Raw genomic sequence first — 17,426 nt, 5'->3', positions numbered from 1 at the left:
CGGCACTGTCACGCGCCCCCTTTGCCAACTTCCGACCGTTTCATCACCCGCGCCGCTGTCGCTGCCCGGCGCGGGCGTCGGGTTTCATGAAGTGGGTTATTGTTGCTTAAACCGCTCTGGCCCGGTGCCACCTCCTGTCGCAGGTGTAATTTAATAACACGTGTAAAAGATAAACATACATATACACAGTAGGGTGCTGAGCAGGAAGGGCTGTGTTTCGGGGTTGACTGGTTTTTAGCAGCCACATTTGCATTGTTGTGAAAATATACTAATATCCTAAGGAAAGGATCTGTAGGAGTTACTAAATAGAAAAATGTTAATTTGAGAAACAAATTGAACAGCTTAGTAGAAATAATATGAACCTGCATCAAAACCCTGGGATATAATACTGCTATAACATGTTTTTATTTCTGCTGTGGAACAAAGAAACTACACTAGAAGAGTCTCTAGTTTCTATTTAAAATAATAACACAGCAAACTCTGACGAAAATTGTCGCTCATCATCTTCTTTGCCAACATTTGTTCAGGGCTTTCTAGTCTAGCAAATTTTGTTTTAAGATAGAAGAACCTGGAGTTTTGTTTAGATTGGGATAGTTATTCTTGCTGAGGTTGGTATTTATTTTGCTTCACACGGGGAAAAATAGGATGTGGTATAATATAAACACATACATATATATGGGATAACATGTGATAATATGCTATCAGCAAAACAAATATACTAGTATTATTTTAAAATATATTTTACTGGGTACTATTTCTTCTGATGAATTCAATTAAGAGCGGTCATGTTGCATAAAATGATAGCAGACTAGGTAACTTTAAAAGGTTATGAAAACATTTAATGGAGTCAAAGTTTTTCTYTGGGTGTTTAAATTTAAAATAAAAGAATGGAGGAAAACCATGCCTGTAAACTTTCATGCTGTAAACTTCTGTTTGCATTTCACTAAGGTTAAGGAAAGTAGTTCAAATTTCAGATTTTCCAGCAAGAATATGTAAAGGTTGAACTCTGAATATGATAGATATTTATTTTGTCTATCTTGAAATTTAAAAGGAAGTACCAGTGAGGGTGTAGGTCATTTTGGGGCCTAGAATCATCTTTGCAGTTTAAGCTGGCTTATGGAGGGAAAAAAAAATTGATCTGTAACTTCTCTTTAGAAAAACAATGGCAATGAAGTTATTTAATGAGAAGCCAAACCAATGAAATGGCTTTTTAAAATTTATTTATTTATTTTTGGTTCTGTGTTGGTTTGGCACACAGGAGATGTGAAATATCCTCCAGCAACCCCAAATCTCCAGTTTCTTCTCCTTAGTTTCTTACCTATCTACAGACCATCACCACAATAATCTCAGTCCTCAACCATGTCCTCAGCTTCCCTTGTTCTCTAGTTTTCTTTGTGTATATCCTGACCAACTTGTGCTTGCTGAATGGATGAGAGAGCACCCATGGAGCAGCAGGTCTGGTGCCTCCTGCATGCTGGGAGACAAGCTGGTGGAAGGCCAGGGTGCTGAGTGACCAGCCAATAAGGCAACCAGAACAGATAAAGTGTCTGGATCACCCTGTAGCTCTGCCTTCAGTAGCAACATGAATGTGGTTATTTCGAATTATATATTAAAATAAACAGCAAAACCCCAAAGCTGTAGGAATGTAATAGTGTTAGAGATTTATTTCTCTGTCAGATTTGGCTGAAGTTGCCCGATGGACCCATAAGAAACAAGGCTGATAGTTTGGTGGTAGTTGAACAGATGGATGGGCATACAGGCAGACAGAGTGCAGCTGTATAAGCTTTTATTTTCTTAATTTAGGAACAAGCTGAAACAGTACCTTTTCTGAGTTAAACTTTTCCAGTGTTTCATATGCCCAAATATTGCTTCATAGTGCTGTTATTGAAAAAAAATCCAGTACATTATTTTTCTTGTTATTACCATAATATTTGATGACTGTATACTTACTATAGGATGTTTTATTAATGGTGATCATTAAACCAAAAAAAAAAGTTTGTAGTAGGTGCTGGCTGTGGAATGGAAAAGGAATTTTTTAATCAGTTGGATTCTTGAGACTGTAACCTTGCATTGGAACATTGCAATTGATGTAGAAGGGATATTGAAAGGGATATTGAAAGCAGAATGTCTTAAAATTTTTCCCGATATTAATTACAGTTACAAAGGTATTACTAATTACAAATTAATTAAAAAATACTAATTACAAAGGTATTATTTTTTGTATGCATAGACAGATTGGATCAGCTTCTGGCCCAGTGAAGACACATCTCTGTAAGTTTCTTAAATACAGTTTGGGAATGCTCCATGTTTATGGTGTTAGGTTACTTGCTATGTTCTTCTAGCTTTTATCTGTATGAAATGTATTTCAGCTGCAAAAAATCCTCAAAATCTACCTACAACCATTTAATGTGATTTATAAGAGTATGTAATGGTTTAAGTTATGCAGCATAGTTACATTTTTATTCTGCAGTTTCTAATGTATCTGAGGTGGAAGAAAATGAGTTTTTGTATTATATGATAACATAGGCTGTAAAGTGAAAACTTCCAAATTTGAACACTGTCTTTAATATTAAATTATTACTTTGGTAACTGTTCTGATGCATAGAGAGATTTTCTGTTTCCTGTTTGATGTATAGACTGGAATATATTTACTGCATGACAGTTCTTTTGCCTAATCCAAATTGCTGAGTTAGACAAGGTCTTTCAAGATTGCAACATTTTTTTTTTCAGGTAGACAATCAGGCTGACTTAATTCCTCCACCGAATATGTCCTGTGAAGCTAGAGGAGGCCTCTGAGCAAAACTTTATTTCTGAAAACTGGAGCAAATTTCGTGGCTCTTTATCCCTGTTGCAGTTGTACTAGATCCATTAGCATCTTCATAATTTGATAGTAAATTTGCGTGGTTTTTTTTTGTCCGTCCTGCCCAAAACTACTTTTTTTTTTTTTGAATACCCTCCGTCTAAGAAGGCAATGCCAACAGTATCCAGCATCTCTGGGCTGTTAGAAAAAAAGTCTATCTGCTCTTAGCGGGTCTTTGTCCTTTGGTGACTGAGAATACAAGCTGGAGAGGATTTTGTGAGGAGGTGAATCTGGCCATTGAGCTAAGGTTAGTCTTTATTCCCGTAGTAAACTGAAATACAGTATTTGATCTTGGATTTAGTTATGACTCTGTTATGCTTTATTAACCTTACTTTACAGAAATATGCCATTTACTCTATTTGCTGATTACAGTTAATGTGAGTACTGTATCTAGATATTGTGCTTTTTTTTTTTTGTTAAAGCTTCTCAGGCTGTTTTATTCTTTTAGAGCTAATTATAATTAATAAAAGGCCTTACCTTTGATAACCATTTTAAACATGCATGTCTGCAGAATCTGCTTTTAGGAATATAGTCACCCTAAGAGGTGCCTTTCAGTCAGATGTCATGTCGTCTGTCATATCGTTTCGATAAGTCGAGCAGTTATACCCATCAACCTGAATTTTTTTTAATTATTCTTTTTTTATTATGTTCTTTTGCTTGCTATTAAAAGATTTCATGGTTTGAAGATTCATTTACCTGTATGCAGTAAACTATGTAATGTTAGTAAAATATTCTGTTTAGATACAAGTAACTTTAAAACTCTGTTATCAAAGCCTGTCTGTGATAGAAAATAATGATAGTTTGGCTGCTCATCCCTATGTTTGTTTTTTAATATTTTTGTTATGCAGGTTCCACATGGCTAGGTCCTGAGGCTATGGTTTGAGCAAGGAAGACAGATGTTTAATGCTCTGTGGAACCTGAGGCCATGGTTATGTATTCATTAGAATTGGTTTTATGCTGTGCTGGGTTACCTGGCAGGATCGTTGTGGTCTGGATGGAGAGGGAGCGCACAATAGCATTTATGTGGAGTTAGCCAGGGCCTGTGTGAAGTGCTTAGCTAGCTAGAGGAAGACAGATGATACTTTGTCCGGCATAGAGTCTGCTGTTACAAAGTTACCCTTTCAAAATTTGCAAGTGCACTTGTACCAAGAGGTATTTCTTGTCTATGAAAGGATTTGCTTTACAGTATGTGGCTTCATTGTTCATCTAGCACTGAGATGCACTAAAACTGAATTTACTGTGTCATGAAAACACAGCCTGAATATATCCTCTCTTCCACAGTGGAGATCAGAGGCGAGATGTGCTTGTGAGGACTCTATAATGCCATCTGTATTATAATTGCCCCAAACTGTATTGTTATGGATAAGCAAAAGGCTTAATTTTCAAAGAGTAAATTTGGAACTCTTATGATCACTCTAGTCAGTGAACTGTAGAATAATTAAGAGGGAATATTTTTATACTAAAGAGAATTTTTTGAAGATAATTTTAAGAATTGAAATATTTATTAAAACAGTTATTTAGAGTTTTGGCATTATTTGAAGATATACTTAAGAACAAAACTACCAAATTCTAGGCGGGAGTTTTGATGTTGGTAATACAACCACCTGAAATGATTTTATTATCATTCCTTGCAGCAGTTCACTGTTTTAGTATTTTAGTGGTTAGCAATTTCTCCCATCCTGTCTGTATGTTAGAGGATAGATTTGTGAAATCCAAATATATACTTTTGGGGCAAATTTTTGACTTTTTCTTTTTGTCTTGTCTAATGTCTTTTGCATTCTTTCTGGAGCTCTAAGATCCTTGTTCCTCTCAATCACCAGATTATACCTTTCATTTGTATAACTTTAACTTGGCTCTGGTCCTTTGGGATAAGAGAGTTGGAAACTCAGTAACTGCACTGGTGTTTCAGTTAAAAATACGAAGTACTGTCTTATAGAGACATTTTCTTTTTGAACAAGTTGTTACCATAATGTTTTGGAGTAAAACAAAACAAAACAACAACAGTGTTAGGTATTAGTCTCATTTATACATTGCATGGTAGGATTATTGCCACAAAGCACTCCATTCATCTGAATTTTTTGCATTTTTTTATTTTTTTGTTCCTTGTATTTTTTTTTTCTTGTTTTTCATAGTCTGTTTTCTCTCTCACTTTCCTGTATACCTTTTTTCTATCTATCTGAGTAGCTTTGGTTCAAGTACTAGGTGGAGCATTTGTGGTGTTCATATACTGAAAAGATTTTACAGTAACAATTGCCTTATTATAGATGCTTTAGTGAGGTGACTCACTGCTATGATTTGTGTTACTCTAAGAGTGGCAAGTAATTCTTAGGCGCTGCAAAATGACAGTGAAAAGTTGTAAGTGTTCAACTATGTGCTCTTTTGAGCTACAATGTTGACATTTGAATAACAGCAATATAATATTCAATTTATATTATGAATTATCACAAGGAACAATTTTATAATTCTTCTCCTCTTCCCTTTACTCTCCAAAAAGAAACCAAGAACAAACCACTGATTTGTACTTTTTAGGATTTGAGACTTCTAAGCCAATCATCTGAGATCACCAGTTCAGTTTTTGCAATGTAGCTGGCAATATTTCTGATAGTTGACAAGTTCTGATACTGGTAGTTACCTTCCTTTGAAAGGTATGCAGCTGATGAACACCTGGTCAAATTCTAAAGGATTTAATGACACAAAGCAAAGGTTACAATCTTATGAGGACTCTGGAATGCAGTCTTTGCTGTTTGGGCTTTTGTTATTTCAGTGATTGAAGAATGTTATATAGTAAGCCTTAAAAAAACAACAACAACAACAACAACAAAACCCCCCTGATGTTTCCTAGCTGATGTTTCAGGAAAAGCATTAACGAAAGAGGGAAAAGATCTAAAGGACAATGCCAACCATATTCAAAGTAGGACTCCATAATAAATGGAATATATGTTTCTCTATATGTTTGATACATACATTGATTGCTAATTAATATTTTTGCTTTATAATCTGGATATGAGTCTCATCATTTCCCCATTTCTAGAAGAATCCCAAATGTCTTAGTTGATGAGGAAAATATATTATGTATAATAACTAACTTAATGCAGAGATATTAGACAAATGTTCACTGTATGTTTAAGAAACTTAAATGGAAGATTCATATTGTTGTGCAAATTTGTAGTCACACGGGCATATTTAGGTATTATAGTTGAAGGTTTGCTTATATTTTGTAAATGTATAGTCTATTTCATTTTAAAATGTAATTTTAGTTTAAAATGTAACAATAATAAATGTTCTCCTTTACCAGTGATACAGAGTAAACAGACAGCTGCAGCTGCACAGCTCTTTTCTGAAATAACTACCTAAGTCATCCATCAGTATAGTAGCAAGTAAAATTTGTACTTCAGGTTTTTTTGCCCTGTTTCCATACTCTCCAAGTACTCTTCCACATTTTCCTAAATCTGTATGTTTAAAGGCACTTGAAAAGATGAAAGAAATATGAAGAGTTATTTTGTCCGCTAATTGGTGTGAAGTAGTTCTAAAAGATACTACTTTATATTCCCTCCAAAAAAAGTAGAAAAGAGATTCTTCTTGAATAAATCATAGCTCCTGCACATACAACATTCAGAAATCTCTTCATCTACTGAAACACATCTTATGCAATGATACTACAAATAGACAAGTTTTAAATTTAATTACTGATTTAATGGCTAGCCTTGCATATGTGCTTTTTTTTTTTTTTTTTGGCCAATCTAAGAGGTTTTTTTTAGCTGGCGAAAATAGGTATGTACCTAGCAAAGCCATATTTGCTCCAAGCATAATAAAGTAATATTGAACATGTACAAAATACTATATTTTCTTTCTAAACTTGAACTCTTTTTTTAATTCCAGAATAACAGAGTATAAGTTAATGTATAGTATTCCATAGCGTCATGAGTGGATTCTTCTTCTTCTTCTTTTTTTTTTTTTTTTTAATTTTTAGCAGTGAGACTATATATCTTGCATATTAAAAGAATCTACTTTTACTTGCAGCTTGCTTTGAAAATGTCTGAAAATTCCAGTGATAGTGATTCATCTTGTGGCTGGACTGTCATCAATCATGAGGTATCTGATCTCAAATTAATGATGTTAAATAAATTTAAGACTTGCCATATAAACAGTATCGCCATATACAGTAACATAAGAGACTCATCATGTACAGTAAAATGCTGTTTCCATTTTTATGGTTTCTGTTTTGTGTGGATATTGCATGCCAGCAGAGGATATAGAAGAGATGCTTTTAAATAAGAAAATATAATTTTAAAACTAGTGTTTAAAAATTTATACCCTGGTACTATAGCTGATACAGACTTGAATATTTTTTTAAAATAACGGTTACATAGGTTGTACTTTGAAGAACTGATAGAAATTTAGTGAGATGTTCTCTTTTTGTTCCGTCTTTTCTGAAAACATTGACTTTGTGTAATCTATCTGTTGTTGTTAATATATTTCTTCTTTTTCCTTCTCCTTTTCTCCCCCCAAAAAGGAGGTAGTGGTGGGCAGGAAAAATATCTAATGCAGGAAGGAAATGATTCGGTGTTTTCTCCAAGTCTGTTACACCACTAAGCTACCTGTTCCTGGCTTCAGCAGCTGCTGTTTAGGAACAGCCCTCTGTCTTTAGATTTTGTCTTTCTGATTATGAAAAAAATGTGAGAAGGACAAGAATCCACTGGTTGACTAGGATATTATTTAAAGGTGTTTTCAAGGCTCATGAACATGCTACAGCCATTATCTTTATACCTTTATTTGTGTATAAGCAATTGCTTTTGTTCTTATTTGGGCTTCTCCATCCTCAGCTTGAGCCTCTGAACTGGTATATCAGGAGGTTGAGTGCTGGCATAAAAAAATCTCCGAGATGTGCTGCCTCTAACCTTCTGTATTACCTGACTCTGCTTACAGAATGTTTAGCCAGTTTTGGAAAAAGAGGCACATAAATCTACTGGGTGCACAAGAGAAGGTTTTTAAGCACTTCCATCTGTGTTGGACGCAGTTCTGCACTGAGAAGGAAAGATACAGAAACTCAAGGGGATCTCTAGAAATAGGGTCCCAAGAAGGACTGGTTGGAAATCTCCTGGAGAGGGATATGTTACAGAGAGCATATAATTATATATTCCATATCCTAGATCAACAGGATCCTGAAACAGGATCAATGGGAGCCTGAAATTTTCCCGGTAGTGACGCAGGTCTCTTTTGCCTCAAGCAGAATCTGAGGGAGGCTACAATAAGTAAAGGAATACCAACTTTTCTTAGCTTTCTTGAGAAATGGAGTGATGGGGGGGCAGGGCAGCTGATATTTCTAGCCAACCTTGCATCATAAGGTCAAGAATAAGAAGTATAGCAGTCTCAGAACTGAAAATGATGATTGGTGAGGGCTGCCGTTCTTCAGTGTGGAATGTCTTGAAAACTGTTACAGCCTGAAAGAACTTCAGAGGTGGTAAAGGATTTTTCTGTGTGAAGCACTGAGTTATGGAGAGACTTTCTCTTGTTTTTTCCAGGGACTAGCAGCAGCTTGTAGTACAAGCTCTATGTTATTCATGCTGGAGTTCTGAGTTTCCTTGGCCCTGTTTTACAGGCAGAAGGGAACAAGGCCTAAAATATCCAGAAGTAATCTAGATGTTGACTTCTTGTGGAGGAGGAATTCATGTAGCAGTGCAGGATTGAGCTAGTGGCAGCAACTAAGAGAATGGTGCTTTTTTTTCATTAGGTAGAATGTCACTGAAGAAGCATGTTCCATAAGGCAATATACAAAAGCAATCTAATTACTGAATATAAGAAAGTTATGATGGTAGATTGTGTGGCAGCAGACAAAAAGAGCTAACAGGCTATGTGTGCAAGGAAAAAAAAAGTTCTTGTTTCAAAATATTTGGTCTCTTTCAAAATCTGCACAATTAATGTGTGGGGCTCTGTCACATTTGTAGGGCTAGTTGTGTTTCTGTTGCTCTTTTGGTCTCTACTGTGGCTTCATTTATTAGTCACACTTTTATTTGCTATGAATTCCCTCCTTCTTTGAGGAAGATCTGGGGTATAGCTATTTGCAAAGTCGCTATTCTGTTTCTGCAGTTCTGGCTTAATTTGGTTGTTTATGTTTCTTACCTTCTGATGTTTGACTAGTTGTATTAAATGACAATGGCTTTCTTAAAAGTCATTTTTAATTCATAGGAGAATAAAGCTTTAGGCCAAAAAACCTGAAACAATGAAAGGTCTGTTGGGACAAGATTCAGTGTTGCCTAGGTGGCCGCAGTATAGGTGTCTGAATCTGATCTTAGTTTCTAAGTTTACATTGTATAGGTTAAGTCAATACAGTCAATGGAGTTTAGAGAGCAGGAATTCTTATCCTGAGGTAGACGTTTGTATTTGATCAAATGATTTGCTGTCTTGATTGCAGTGACTGTATTGATTATAAAGGTGACTTGGACAATTTGCTCAGGTGTAGGCACTTGAGGTTAGGTAAGAGGAATGTTTTATTTTACTTTCTCCTAGTGATGAGTGAGGCAGGTCTAGGTTCTTTAGAAACTCTGAGAAAGGTCCTACATCTTAGTCTGGATCTCCAAAGTGTTATTTCTTTTTAGGACTAAAGATTTTTGTAGCTCTTCTGATCTTCGCTGATTTGTGGTTGCTCTTACTCAGTCTCATCCTGTAAATTGAGCAAGTTATTAAGCCAGAATCCTCAGAGAATATTTTAATGGAATGACTCTTACCTGTTAACATACTGACTGTCTGGATCTTCTTGTTGCTTGTTCCAAAACATTCTCTAGGAACAATACTTGAGCTACAATGTTCATAGGAGAAAAATAGGAGATGACAGTAAAGATCCTGAGAAGTGATCAGTTGTTTTTCCTTCTCTCTGCACTCTCTATTTGCAGATTATGATGAAAATCAAGGCAATCTGAAACACAAACTATTACAAACTGGTGATAGTACTCAGGTTTTGAAAGCTTAGTTAAGTTTCAAAAGCAATAGTGGTAAACATACGTGGTTTTTGGCTTTTAAATGTTGAGCCATAGTTTCATTTTTGTTTGTAACAAGGTGGTATTTAAGGGATGGTGAAAACTTTCTTACCTTGTTCTGGGTTGGCTGGCAAGTGGGGAATCCTGTCAGCAAAAGAAAACCAGACAGCCCACTCACTCCAGTACTAGAGACCAAGCTAGATACAGGAGTGCACAGACTGACAGACTTTACAGACTTCTAATTCCTAACAGGATTGAGGAATTGGCTAGAACAGTTGTGTTCTAGCAGTGAAGTGCAAGTTTTATTTTCGTAGTTGTGATGGATATTTTACCCTGTGACTAAAAGCAAATTATACAGTCTGAGTAAATCAATGTAACAGAAGATTATAGGAAGGCAGGAATTTGTCAAGTCAAAGCAGAACATTGTATCGGGGTGGGAAGACACGGGTAATGCCTCCCACCGTGGCATGTAGGAACTCATTGTTGACCTTCTCTTGGCAAGGCAGCTTGGGGTTTGAGCATGATGGAAGTGGCATGAATGGGATCATTAGGTACCCCTCTTACACGCCCGTTATTGATGGCGGGGTGTATGACATGAACTACTGTGTACTTTGCGGAAAATGATTTGGATATTTAAGAAAGGGATGGAGCTAAGGATTAGACAAAGAAATTAGGAACATAATTTTATTATTTTATTTTGCATTATTTTAACCTGTATTGATGAGGCAACACAGAATTAGTTTGTGGATTTGTCTTGCCTTTGTAAAGGCACCAAGTGAAGTGAAAAATCTCAAGTAGCTAGATCTTGTAATTGCAAAGAACTGACAACTGTGCATGCTGAATTAAATACCTACTTTATCTTTGGACTACTCATAAAAGAGGAGCTGCTAATTTTGGAGTCAAAAGAGGCACAAGAATGGAGTCTAGTGAGTAGACAATATCCTTTCACAGACTCTTTGCTATTGATGGAATGGAAGGGTGACGGAGGTCTAGCAACAAGTTAACTGAGTGAGAGAGCTTAGACATCCCCAGCAGACTACATGTGTTTAAAAAAGGATGACTTACCTCATACTCAGCAAGCCAGGTTCCTATGCATTTTAACTAAAATTTTAATATACTTAAGCTATATGCCTGATGTCTGTCTTGTTGTGGAGCCTGGGTAAAGTAAATAGTTTTCGTTACTCTTTTCTTCCTCCCCAATTTAAGAAATGAAAATAATGTCTATGACACCTGAGGACAATTGTCATATAACAAATCTGCATACATATTTGCCCATAAAGACACAAAGAATCTTGTATTTTCTTTTTTGAGGTTTCATTCACATTTTAATAAGTTATTTGCAGTTGATTTTTTTTTAAAGAAAATAACTTTGTAATATGATTGTAAAATATATCTTATTGCAAGTCTTTTTGAGGTACCTAATCTTCCTGAAGTACAGTCTCCTCTTAAAAATTAAAGCAAGCATGTTTGCTTAACTACTGACCTGAGGCAGACAGCGAAACTGATCCGAACGTATCACTACTGCTGAAATTTCACACCTGCTGTTACAAAAATAACTAGCTCTGTTTACAAAAACAGCTCAAGTTGTTTTTGGATCAGAGTGAATTAGTATTTTCCAGTTAGGTTTTGCAAATTTTTACTTTTCTAATAACCATACTCATGTTCCACCAGTTACTTTAAACAGAAAATTACAATATGATGATCGAATACTAGGGGTCGTCAATCATACTGATGGAATTATGTGCCCTGTAGTCCCCTAGTTTTCTTAATCTTCAGTTTCTGTTTTGCTCTGAGGTTGTTGCTGACTTGCAGCTAACTTGCAGCTGACTAGTACCTAAGGCTTCTGTCTGCATTAAAGACAGAAATCCAATTTAGAGATGGTATAAAACTGTTCTGTAATCCAGTGTTGTTGAACTCGCATGTATTTGTTGTTCTGGTGTCAGAGATTTACTAGTAAAAGAGCCATTCAAAATTACTGATGGGAATTGAGATGGAGTAGGGGTATACATATTTTTCCTCTATATTAGTACTTCTTAGTGTTCATGTTGGTATGCTGGATGTTCCATTTTCTGCGTGTGTGTATTCACATACAACACATGGGCTTACATGCTAGAGTTTGGTCCCATATTCAAAACTCAGGTGGTAACATCCTCTCTTTCTCTAAATTCCATTTAATAAATAGTCTAATGAAATTAATAGGAAATAATCAATTTGGAATACCTGGTATAGCTGTTAATTTCATGATGTCTAAATTGCATTTTTTTTCTAGAATTGTGTTTCTCTGCCTTTTTTCAGTCATGGTCATTTGGAGTGTTACATATTAAGATTTGATTCCTAGCTACTGAATATTTCTCTCGCTTTTCTTTAGCTTCTGAAGACCATCTTTAATTTTAAAGGTTATTATTTTTCTCTTTAGTCAGTTCATTTTTATTATTAATGTTCTGTTTTCTTTGTGACCCTTTCCTACTACTTCACAGTTAACAGGCTTTGTGTCAGTAAAGCTCATTTAAAACTCTTTAACTTCAGGGTTCTGATATAGAAACAGTGACTTCAGAAAATGGAAGCGCAAGTGGTAACCGTGAATTTGTCTCTGAAGAATATGTTTCTTTGCAAGAAGAGCAACCAATTGATTTCAGAGGTGAGAACTTAAAAGGGGAGCAGTTCCATTTAAAAAATGCAAGTATCTGTTGTAGCATTGGCACAAAATTAGTAATTTTAATAGAGACAATATACTTTCCAGGTCTCTGTCAAAGTACTTGTTTTATCATTGTTGTGGAAAATATTCAGTAATCAACTTTATTTCTATTTTAAGAAAAAAATATTATAATTAGTATAATGTCTTTCATTCTATCAATACTTTAGACTTCTTATAGAGAGTAGTATGCACTAGTGTAGTTGGAAGATACTTTACTATAGTTCTATCGATAAAAGAAGTGTTAATATAGTAAACATTCCTTAATAATCTCATAAGTCAAATAAGAGTAATTTGGAAGGAACCATCAGACTTTTTTTATGTCTAAAAATACCATTGTGACACTGCATTAGCATTTCTTGAGTTGGAAGTGCAAATCCTAGTGCATATTCATATGATGAAAATCCTTCAATTTTATGTTTTAATTGTTAAATTTAATAATCAATATGTTAATACTGGGATGAGAACTGACACCGGTTCAGTGTGTTACCAACTACATTTCAACTTGGCTGTGTTTCCAAATTCATAGCCTCTCCTAGCAAAACCAAGACTAGACACTCAAATTCTAATAACTATCTGAACAATATTTTAACTATTTCACCGTGCAAGTGTATTGTGGTATCCTGTTAACTTAGAGTGTGTGTGTGTATGTGTATGTATATATATAATATATATTTTTTAATCTAACTGCTTTTTTTACATAGGTTATTTAGAGTATTATCAGTATGAGCACTTAAGAGTTTAAGTGTTCTCCAACCACTGTATTATATAATGACAAACTGGTTCTGATGCTTGTTGGAGAGAGATTAAAGACAAGATTTAATGTTTTTTCAGAAAACCTTTCCTGATATGAGTGCATAATAAAAATCTCCTACATTATTACACATTCTAATGTTATATAGGATTGAGGATGCTTTGTAGAATTACTTGTTTTAATCCCTTGTTTTATTTTTTGATGGTGTGTGGGTTTTTTGTTTTTTGGTTTTTTTTTAATTTTATAGCTCAGTGCAACAATGATGGAGTGGTACCAGTGGTAGAAACCAGTCTCTCTGCCTTTGACGAAACCAAGACAGTTCCTGAGGTAAATTATGTGTTATGTTATTCAGAGGCTGCTGTGAGTCCCATCTTGCAATGCCAAGTAATGTTTTGAAGGCATTAAAATAAAGATACTAATTTTCCTTTTTTAAAGCATTACAAACTCTTGCTATATTTTTAAATTACTCTGTATTGTAAATATTTGAATAATTTTTACATTCTCCATTTTCTTAGGGAAAGAGAGTGCCTGATGATGGTTCCTGTGTTGGGACTGTTAGTGATGATTCCGACATTGTTACACTTGAAACTCCAAAAGTGGACGAAACTCAAACTCAGGAGAAAGATCTAGCTCATGGTGAAGAAGCTCGAAGCTCGGAGGATTTTAACATGGGTTCCTCCTCTAGCAGCCAGTATGCATTCTCTCAACCAGAAACTGGTAAGAGCAGTAAATTCCTAAGCCACTATGTGCAAAAATGTCACCAGGAGAAAAAAATTTTGCTCAGGGAGCCTTCTTTGTTTGGAGAGAGGAAAAGAAATCCCCTTTTGGGTACATGTCCAAATACTTGCAATTTCTGGGACAACTCTGTTTGCCCCGACTTTCAGATTTTGTCCAAATAATGTCTGTAATGTTTTTCAGAATTAGTAACTTTGAAAGCATTCCTCTCCCATGAAGTGTTCACTATTTCAAATACAGGATAAATTTCCAGCATGTTTTAGAGAATTAAAATAACTTTTAGCTCACAGAAAAATTATAACCTTTTTCTTGGCAATTTTGAGGGCTTTTGGAAAGTTGACACAGATGACTACTGGGATAGAATGGATTTTTGGGGCGCTGAAGACTAGTAGCAGCATAACTACAAACACTTTTTACTTACTTTCATACCTACGTAGAATATATTTTTTAAAGATCTTCCCAGTATTTAACAGTGTTGCAATGCAGGTTATTCAAGAGGAAGGATATGAAAATTTGGCCAATTAAAAAATTATTATTGTGTTACTCTTCTCTAGTCCTCCTTTTTAATTCCATTTGGCTGCTTATTTGTCATCTCTTCTGTTCTCTTTATTCTCTTTCATAGAACTTCTAATATCTGTAACACCTTTGTATTATTGATTTTTACCTTCCAAAGTAAGTTTATTACAGGAGAAGTGTGGTTTTTGTTTTTTTTTTTGTTTTTTTTTTAAACCAATGTTTTATCTCAGAAGTAGAATTAGGCCTCTTCAGAGGTTTGTATATACTTATAGTATCCATTGGAATCAGAAACTGACTGCTTAGCATCCAATTATGAACAGTGATCATTAGTGACAAAACTGTCGTCATCTTTAAATCTTATAGATGATTTGACTTGATTTTTAATTTAAAATGTAGTTTCATTTTTTTTTTCTTTTAGGGCAGAATTCTAAAAATATGTTCTTTTTTCTTCCTGTTTTTGTACACAAAAGTCAGTTGGCTGGAGAAGCTGAGGAAGATTCCTGATTGTGTAAGGGGATGGGGCAATGAGGTGAAAGAGCATGTGTCTCGCAGTCTTCCTTTCCAAGGTGGTGTGATTAAATGTGATCAGCTTGTGTAAAGCTGATTGCTTATGGCTTGCATGGAGTGTTGTTAAAATTATCAGTACCAACTTGACTTGATCTTATAGTAGTGATATTCCAAACAGATGCAGAAAGCCAGTCTTTACTCGAGAATTTGGCTAAGCTGTCATTCTGTTTTGTTTGCTTTTTGAGAAGTGTTAAATTTATATGTTTATTTGGAATGAGCAAAAGTATTTTTTTTAATAAATTTTAAGACTTACGCTCGACTCTGTAAATGAATAGTATTTGCTGAATTCCAAATGTATGTGTGGCTGATGAGAAGAATTTATTCCTTCTAATTTCTTAAGCTGATTTCAACCTGGTCTTTAATACAGTGCATTTGATTGACCAAGTATTGTAAAAAATGTCTTGAGTACTTTTGCATTTGTTTAAAGTGCCAGAGTTTTAGCAGTCAAAATGTTCATGGCATCTTTTTGCTAATGGAAATGCTTGTCATTCACTAAGTTCTTGTTGAGTTTTCTGTTGTGTGGAGAAAAGGATGAACTTTAGATTTTCCTGAAGTAGATACTAAAATGTCTACAAGGACAGATTTTCTGCTACTGCTGTACTGGCAAACCCTCCTTCTGTAAGTGCAGGCCCTTTCAACCATGCAAACAGAAATGTTTTAATACTGCCTCATGAATGAAGTAAGTTAACTAGCAAAAGCACTCACATACTGAAATAAACTGCATCTGCTCTTGAAATGTGTCCGTACAGAAATGACAAAGAAAAAATCATATCCATAGTTGACACTGTTATATTGCCTAGTTTCTAGTGTAGATCTGACCCTTTAAAATCACAGCAGAAGCTAACGTTTTGGACCGCTCCTGTGATCGCACTTCGTTTCTTTTGTACTCCTTTTCATTCTATGACTGTTACAGTACAGCTTTGTACTGAATTCTTACAGCTGCTGTAAGGCAATGTCACCCTTGCCTGAAAGGGTAACGCTGCTGACAGCTTGCCAGTTAAGTGCTTTTCAATGGTTGTAAGTGTCTTAAGCTTCTTCTGCTTGCTCTCTGATCATTTTTTTCCCCCTATTTTTTGTTCTTTGGTATATACCAAAGAATTTCCCATTTGTTTAGGAGCAGCTTGTTCCTTAACCACTTTTGTACTCCATATGTGTAAGCTGCTTTGGTTATTGAAACAACCTTGAAAAACCAAATAAGCAAAAATAACACCATCTCATTAAACTCTTCCTGTATAATCCTTTATATGTCTGACCTCTGCATTCTAGTAAGAATATTTCTCACCTCACAGAGTCATTTCTGGATGCTTGTCTGTCTTCTCCAGCATTGGGGAAGGTTGCGTCTGCTTAAATGGCTTGTTCTAAAATAGTGTCCTTTTCTGTCAGGTTATATAAATGCATTTAAGAATCTGCATGTCAAGTAAGCTGTGTTAAGTGGTTTGTCTTTATTGCAATGCCTGCTTGGTCAGTCTGATTTGACTAAAAATGGATTTTCTGGTAAGGAGGAAGTTATCTTTTGCTATCTAACATGTTGCTTGTCCGCAAAAGTCAGAAATTAGACATATTAGTATTCCAGATACTACTTGATAATCTTTTATGGGGTGGCTGTAATCATTTCTGGTAAGCTGGAATTTATTTTTGGTGAAGAATCTTAAATGATAATGCTTTCCTTAGATTATGGCTAGCATTGCTTTGTATTCTGGTCTATTCAGTGATATGTGCATGGCTTTGCTTAAACAAATGGTTTTCACTTGTGGAATGTTCAAAGACAAAAACTAGATTTTTAAATTTGAGTGGTGATTTCAGATGTGAGAATGAACAGCCATATTTCTTGAAGGGGTGTTAGCATCATGTAACTGCAGGCATCAAATTTAGAACCTTACTTTCCCAAGTAGGAAGACTTCATTGTGTGCTGGAGGCTTCATTGACCACATTGAATCTATTTCAGGCATGTGAGTTAGGTACCTGAACATAGATGTTTGAAAGTTTCCTATTCATTCTGCTGCCCCCGTTGGTATTTGCCTTATGCTTGAAAGTGATGCTGTCAGAGGAGAGAAATTAAATAATCAGTGCTTATATGCTGGATTACATCAATTTTTTTACAGTATCGTGTAGTAAGTATTTACTGCTTCGTACCACTAACAGCAAGGAGCAAATACAGCTCTGGTGTTGTTTTCCCAGTTAGAATGTATGACTTCTGGGTCATAGGGTCGTGAACATACAAAGAATGATTTTACAAAAATGCTATGAGAGACGGTTTTTATGGTTAGAATTTGTTTTTCTGATCTTTGCTGATCCAATCTTCGAAAACATCTGTGAGGTAGTAAAAGC

General features: G+C 35.3%; 1 protein-coding gene across 17 annotated transcripts in view; it reads left to right on the top strand.

The window, feature by feature from the left end:
* Window positions 1-17,426, top strand: part of CCPG1 (cell cycle progression 1) — a 38,838-nt gene that overhangs the window by 406 nt on the left and 21,006 nt on the right. For 5 of the 17 annotated variants that reach the window (XM_026060844.1, XM_026060838.1, XM_026060846.1 and 2 more), the window contains exons 2-9: window positions 2,231-2,271; window positions 2,731-3,107; window positions 3,709-3,789; window positions 6,881-6,952; window positions 12,361-12,472; window positions 13,528-13,607; window positions 13,796-13,997; window positions 15,002-15,097. In XM_026060844.1, the coding sequence (XP_025916629.1) occupies window positions 3,757-3,789; window positions 6,881-6,952; window positions 12,361-12,472; window positions 13,528-13,607; window positions 13,796-13,997; window positions 15,002-15,097 (595 nt within the window). In that variant the 5' untranslated portion in view covers window positions 2,231-2,271; window positions 2,731-3,107; window positions 3,709-3,756. Of the gene's footprint in view, window positions 1-2,230; window positions 2,272-2,730; window positions 3,108-3,708; window positions 3,790-5,624; window positions 5,772-6,880; window positions 6,953-12,360; window positions 12,473-13,527; window positions 13,608-13,795; window positions 13,998-15,001; window positions 15,098-17,426 lie in introns of those variants that run through there. The other 12 variants (XM_026060842.1, XM_026060839.1, XM_026060836.1 and 9 more) reach the window with 9 other exon arrangements.

Source organism: Apteryx rowi, unplaced genomic scaffold (assembly GCF_003343035.1).
Source record: "Apteryx rowi isolate R43461 unplaced genomic scaffold, aptRow1 scaffold_172, whole genome shotgun sequence".
Lineage (NCBI taxonomy): Eukaryota > Metazoa > Chordata > Aves > Apterygiformes > Apterygidae > Apteryx > Apteryx rowi.
The sequence above is the reverse complement of the archived record's forward strand: the minus strand, read 5'-3'. Positions and strand labels throughout refer to the sequence as shown.